Here is a 6,233-nt window from a genome sequence, read left to right as displayed (position 1 = left end):
TTCTTCCACCTGCAAAATTAGCTACTCTTCTGATCCTCATCCCCTCCACACAGCTGTGCAACCAGCAGGGCCAGGGGGCTGTTTTCTATTTAAACTATTTACTAGGTTGGGACTGGCCCTCAGTGTTTACAAACAGGTACAAAAGTGGTACAACACTGATACAAAAAAGGTTCAGAACCACTGCCTTAGAGAATACCCACATAAACCAGGCATCTGGGCTGGGGAAGAAACTTCAGCCTGCATCATTAAACACATTCACACCCAGCCCTGGGTTTTCCTTTACCTTTCGCCAATGTGTCCTCAGTGACTGGGATATTTTGCTCTTTGCACAGCTTGACACACCGTACATAGCTCTGGTGGGCTACCTGCCGATAGCGGTTAACGGATTCTGCTACTTCCCCCTCCATCATGGATGGCAGGCAGTGGTCATCAACAGCTCTATCTCCACATCTCACCAGCCGACACTGTTCTGCCCATTCAAGTGGATTCACTGTCTTCCACACCTAAAGGGGATGTTTCTGTTAATGCACTTAACAAGCCCAAGGAGGTAAATGAGCCAGCAGGCATCACCCCCTCTTCGAGAGGGAGTGATGTGTGCTGGTACCAGTCACAGAAGCCAGGACTCCATTCGCACTGCTGTGACAATGCTGCTGGCCAGAAAGCGGAACGGCCAAGACTTCAAGACATGCCCTTGTTTTGCAAGCTGGTTTAGGTCTTCAGAAAGCAGAAAATGTTCAGAGTTTCCTGTGATCCGTGGCTTTTTCCCTCTGGTGTTTCCTAAACTAAACCTGTCCCCTGAACCTGCTGCTTAGTGAAAGTGTGAATCTGACAGGATCAGCTTCACTGAGGAGCTACCTGGTCCTCAGGGAATTTGGCTTGAACTACAGCCAGGGCTCCTGGGATCCTGATTTCTCTGCTTGAAAGTCCACATACACCTCTGCTCAGGAGCCACATCCCCCAGAAAGCCATGCTTCCCTACTCTGGGGTGGTCCATTTGTTCTGTCCTGAGCCATGGCCCCTGGAAGCAGTGCCCTGAAGTGCCCCTGGCTCTGAGGCACTATATAGTCTGTGTTGGAGCTGTGGACCTGGCAGAACAGAAGACCCACCCTGGAGGGAGTACCTGCTAGAAATCCAGGCACGGTTCCATGGGATGCTCGTCTTGGCTTCCAGGACAGTTTACTGAACCCAAGACATTTCAGACAAAGCACTTCCAGCTCAACTCACTGGCATTTACCTTTTGATAGGACATGCCCAGCTACTTTTGCTATGACTCCTGTCCCAGGGGACTCTGCAAGCCAGGACTCTAATGAGCAGCTCCCAGGGACCAATGCAGCTTGGGGTGAGGAGCTAAATCAGAGAGTCTGAAGAGATGTTTCATGTGTTTCCTGGGCCTTCTTGTGCCCATCTTAAAAAATAAAAGGACCAGAACTACTTTCCTGTCTCACAGGGTCCTGGGTAGCAGGTCTGAGACCTTGATTGATTGTAAGGGGTATGAAGATCCTCAGGGGAGGGGGACTGTACATCAAAGGGGCAGCAAACACACGCTACCTTCTTCAATCGCCTCCACTCTCGATAGTGCTTGCCAACCTCCTCGATATCTTCATCTGTCATAGGCCTGCACTCTTCAGTGTTGACAGGAGGAACTTCTAATAGTGTTAACTTGCTCAGCTCTGCGGCAGAGGTCACTTCAACAGTATAGGCAGTAGCTTTCTCAATAAAATTGAGGAGACGTTCTGCAGAGTGACAGGAAAGAGGGAAACCATGCTCTGATGTAGCAGGAAGAAATAGCTGAGCTGATCAAAGCTCAGAGAGGGACCCTCAGCTGGGACCCTCCAGATCTCCTGGAGTTTTGCTTCCAGATTTGAAACTAGACCCCAATTTTATATCCTGGGCCAAGCTCTAGACTGGAAGGATTGCTCACAACACTCCACTGCTTTGCAAACAAGGATGGAGTAGCTGAATCATGGGAAAAATACTTTGCTACTAATGGTAGGACTTGATTCACTGTCTCAAAGGATTGGAAACATCACTGTCCATGTACTAGGAGTGAGGGAACTGAGTCACAGTGACAAATTGACTTGTCACACAGTAAAGTGCTGCCTGGAACAGAATGTGTGTCTCCTGACCTCCCATCTAGTCCCCTTTCTGCTGGACTGGGTTGTTTCCCTCTTTTAGGGATAACTCATTTAACAGTAGATAACAGGATGTTACCAGGGAGTATTTCTGTATGTTAACAAGATAACAGAGTATGCCTCAAAATGCCCAGTGTGGGAGGAGCTAAGTGCTTGAAGGGGTGAGGGGGGAACATCAGAAAAGACCTCTGAAAATTTTTGCAGCATCTTGGATTTCACTGAAAGCTATCCAAGTGTGGCCCAAATATTACAATGCATAACTGGCTGCCAGAGTTGGTAGAGAGCCTGAAACGCTTGCTCTAAAGTATGAACCAGTCAGTTCATTTCAGTGGCTGGTAACTCAGGAACCAAGGGTGAGATTCAAAATGTCATCTTTATTAATTATTTCAAAGCATATGAGAAAGGAGAGGAAGGATCATACCATAAAAATTTTAAATATGAGTGAGCCTTTAATAAGTAAAGAAAGGCCCTCCTAAATGGGGCCTTGACTTGGAAATGCTGCTTTGCTAGCAAAAAAGCAATTAGTATAACAGAGTCGCTATAAAACTTTTCTGCTCTCTCTGACAAATCTAATACATGCCACTGGACTAAATGGACCTGTCAGATCCAATATAGCAGCTCCCATGCTGCCAGGAATGCTAACTCCCTTCCCACTAGTGCTCCCATCTCTGTACCTTCATGCCTGTCCCTGATATAATTTTGCAAGGCTGGCATCCACATCCTTTGACACTTGACAATATCTTCACTGCATACAAAATTCCTGGGCTTTGGTGCTGATGTAGTAAGATAGATGAATGCATCTTCCAGCTCCTTATCAGTGATAGGGACACCAGTCTGACAACAACAGAAAGAGGCTATAAACACGCATGCCAAAGACTGGTTACAGACCAGCAGGGAAGAGTTGTGCGATTGCTCAGTGCCTGCTGACCAGGATGGTGGTCTGGGAAAGAGAAGGGGAGTGGGAATTCAGACCCGTGTGTTCTAGTCCTTGCTTTACCATGGAGATGCTGTGTGACTTTGTGCATGCACTGTAGTCACATCTACACAGGTTATGGAGGTGCTTCTCCCAGGGGTGGTCAAGGCCTAGATGCACCTCAGTGTGAATAAGCACAACTGAGGGCCTGAAGCAGCATGTTTGAGAGCACTGCTGCTGGGTGTGGTACATTTCTTGTGCAGAAGTGGCTTTTGCACCTCTGGGCCTCAGTTTCTCCATCTCCAAAATGGCTCTGTTGTTATTGCATGTGGTGGTTATACCCAGAGGACTCCCAGCTGGGGCTGAGGCTCTGGAGTGGGAGGCACTGTACAACCCCTTTGTAAAAGACAGTTCCCTAGGCAAAAGGTGGAAAGGAAAACAAGTGAAACAAAGTGAAGTAGTTTGCAGAGATCAGGTCAAGGGTAGAATCCAGCTATCCTGAATCCTGATCCACCACCCCAAACCCCTGGCACACACTTGCCTCTTTGGTCATCCAGACCTGCCTCACCTCATGGGTTTTGAAGGCTAATCAATGGTCTGGGAAGCCTACTGTTGTCAGGGCAAAGTCAGACTGCTGTGAAAATCAGCACAATCAGCCAAGCAGCCCAGCTACTGAGCTGTGAACTTCTGTGGATTGCATGACTAGCTTCCATTCCCCACTGAGATGCACTCTAGATGTCTCTTTGGGCATCCAAATATCCCCCCGAGTCTCTACTTCCCCCCTCCTGCAGACTCCCCCAACTCATACCCTGAGATCTCAGAAGACTGTTTCCCCAGGGATCATATCTATATCAATTTAACCAGGAGCGTTGGGAGAGGAACCACTAGAAGAGGAGCTCTTCCTGTTAAGGATTCATCCCTTATCATTGGCTTCAGCATATCTCTATCAGTGGACCTGGAGCAAAATTTCTGTGGTGCGTGTACAAGCTCTTCTCTACTTACCGCCTGTATAACTTTAAAGAATTCTTCTCTTGTGATATTCTTACTTGTCATCTTTGACTTTTTGAATAAGTCTACCATCCTGAGCTTCTTTTTGCGCAGAAGGTAGAGCAGCAGTACGAGGGCATGAGGGTAGGGAACATTGATCACAGGGACAACGCCTTTCCGACAGGACTGGCGTCTCTTGGGTGGTGGGGACTGAAAGAGATAGAAAAGTGGAAATAAAGCACAAAATCAGCATCCTCTACATGAGGACATTCACCTGCTTTCCTGGCCCAAGTCTGAGAGAGCTCTGGGGTACAGAGATATAGTTATCAGTTGGTGGAAATGGCATCATTCCATTGCAGCTATGGGAAGGATCTTGATTTCTATCAGCTGACAACTAGACCTGATATTTCCTATACCCATCAAGTTAACCTTATTCTGGATGTTGTCCTTCCTCAGAGGCCTCCAGAAGGAGAGGGAACTCCTGACGTGGGGGGCAACCCTATTTCTAAGGTTGTTCTTGCCTGCTCCTAACACCCCTGTTTCTCCATGTGGACCCTGAATAGTGCAGGGCTGCAGATGGAAGAAGCTAGGATGAGGCTGGAACATAAGGGGAGCAGGGGTTTAGTAAGGAGGCAGAGGATGTCCAAATGGACAGCCATAGGCCCAGGGGATCTCTGAAGAGCCCGGGCATTTAGGCATAGACCATGGAGGGTATAGCTCAGGGGCGGGCAAAATACAGCCCACGGGCTGGATCTGGCCTGCTATGCAATTTCATCTGGCCCGTGGGTGCCCACCAATTAATTGTACCCCATCCAACTTGCATGCTTCATTCCCACCCTCCTGCACAGGAGGGCCCTGGCCAGCATGCACAGCATCTGAGCAGGGCTGCTGCTGCCACTGCTGCCACTGCTGGGGGACCTGCTTGGCTTCCCCGGCCTCTAGTGGCTCCTGCTTCTGTCTCTGCTACAGCACTTGCTCCGGGCAGCAGGTAGGGAAGCTGCAGATGGGTGGGAGTGTGGAGCACGGGGCTGGTGGGAGTGTGGAGCCCAGGGCCCGCTCCCAGTGGGGTGATGGGAGCACAGAGCTTAGGAGGGCAATGTGTGGGTGTGTAAGGGAGGGTGGGGGATGTGGGGACCCCCCCACACACTCCCTCCCCATGATGCACAGCCCCTGCTTCTGGCAGCAGCGGCAGCAGTAGGCAGTGGGCCCTTGGGGTGTGCTTGGCCTGCATAGGCACAGCCATGGGGTGGTGTGTGGCTCCAGCCAGTTCCAGGAGCTGCACGTGGTGGCAAGGAAACTGGCCAGGCTGGCCTGCCTCTATCGCATAGGGCTCAAGTGCAGCTCCTGGCACTCGTGCAGCAGCAGGTGGAAGCCCCATGCAATGGAGCCAGCTGCCTTCCCTGCTTCTTGCCACCACATGCAGCTTCTGGGACTCCTCCGGGAAGCAGGGGGAGAGGCTTCCTACCACTTCTGGCGAAGTCCCGTGAGCTGCACATGACAGCAGGGAGTGGGGCAGCAGCTAGTTCCATTGTGTGGGGCTTCCCCACAGTGACACACTAATGCCGGAGCCGCACCTGAGCCCAGCATGATAGAGGCAGGACAGCCTGGCTCCGCTCCTTGCCACTACATGCAGCTCCTGTAACTAGCTGGAGCTGTGCAGCACTTTGTGGCTGAGCCTGCACAGGCCACGAGCACCCCAAGGGTCCACTGCCTGCTGCTGGCATGAAGGGCTGTGCACCATGGCGGGGTTATGTAGGGGGGGTCCCGAAACACCACACTCCCTCAGACCCTCCCCACACCAACACGCTTCCCACATCCCCCCCACTCTCCCACATATACACACAGCTACATCCCCTCACAACCTCCCACCCACACCCCACCATACACACATACTCACCCCCACAACCACACCCCACACACTCCCCCACAACCCCCCCCTCACACAACGTACAAGAGTAAGACTCTATTTTTCAGCTACTATGCAATCACCTCTATATATACTAAGCAAACACACCTAAATCAGGACAAAAATATTTTTTTAAATAAAATTAAAATATGTTACAGTGGATGTTTGACTTTTAGTATATGATTTGTTTTTTTTCTGGTTCCAAGATGGTAACCAGAGGGATGTGGACAATATGGAGAGGGTCCAGAGGAGGGCCACCCGCATGATCCGGGGACAACAGGGCAGACCCTACAGT

General features: G+C 50.4%; 2 protein-coding genes across 2 annotated transcripts in view; both read right to left on the bottom strand.

Annotated features, from left to right (window-relative positions):
- Positions 1–6,233, bottom strand: part of CUZD1 (CUB and zona pellucida like domains 1) — a 161,927-nt gene that overhangs the window by 23,075 nt on the left and 132,619 nt on the right. The window contains 4 exon segments of the mRNA XM_019502173.1: positions 284–503; positions 1,549–1,733; positions 2,807–2,966; positions 4,048–4,242. Coding sequence (XP_019357718.1) covers positions 284–503; positions 1,549–1,733; positions 2,807–2,966; positions 4,048–4,242 — 760 coding nt within the window.
- EFCAB12 (EF-hand calcium binding domain 12) overlaps positions 1–6,233 on the bottom strand; it is a 20,689-nt gene that overhangs the window by 12,510 nt on the left and 1,946 nt on the right. The window contains exons 2-5 of the mRNA XM_019502949.1: positions 4,048–4,242; positions 2,807–2,966; positions 1,549–1,733; positions 284–503 (exon numbers count right to left, since the gene is read on the bottom strand). Coding sequence (XP_019358494.1) covers positions 284–503; positions 1,549–1,733; positions 2,807–2,966; positions 4,048–4,242 — 760 coding nt within the window. The remainder of the gene's footprint in view (positions 1–283; positions 504–1,548; positions 1,734–2,806; positions 2,967–4,047; positions 4,243–6,233) is intronic.

The sequence above is a fragment of the Gavialis gangeticus genome, unplaced genomic scaffold (genome assembly GCF_001723915.1).
Source record: "Gavialis gangeticus isolate Ggan-Ray unplaced genomic scaffold, GavGan_comp1, whole genome shotgun sequence".
Classification (NCBI taxonomy): domain Eukaryota; kingdom Metazoa; phylum Chordata; order Crocodylia; family Gavialidae; genus Gavialis; species Gavialis gangeticus.
Note: the sequence above shows the minus strand (reverse complement) of the source record. Positions and strands in the feature narration are given on the sequence as shown.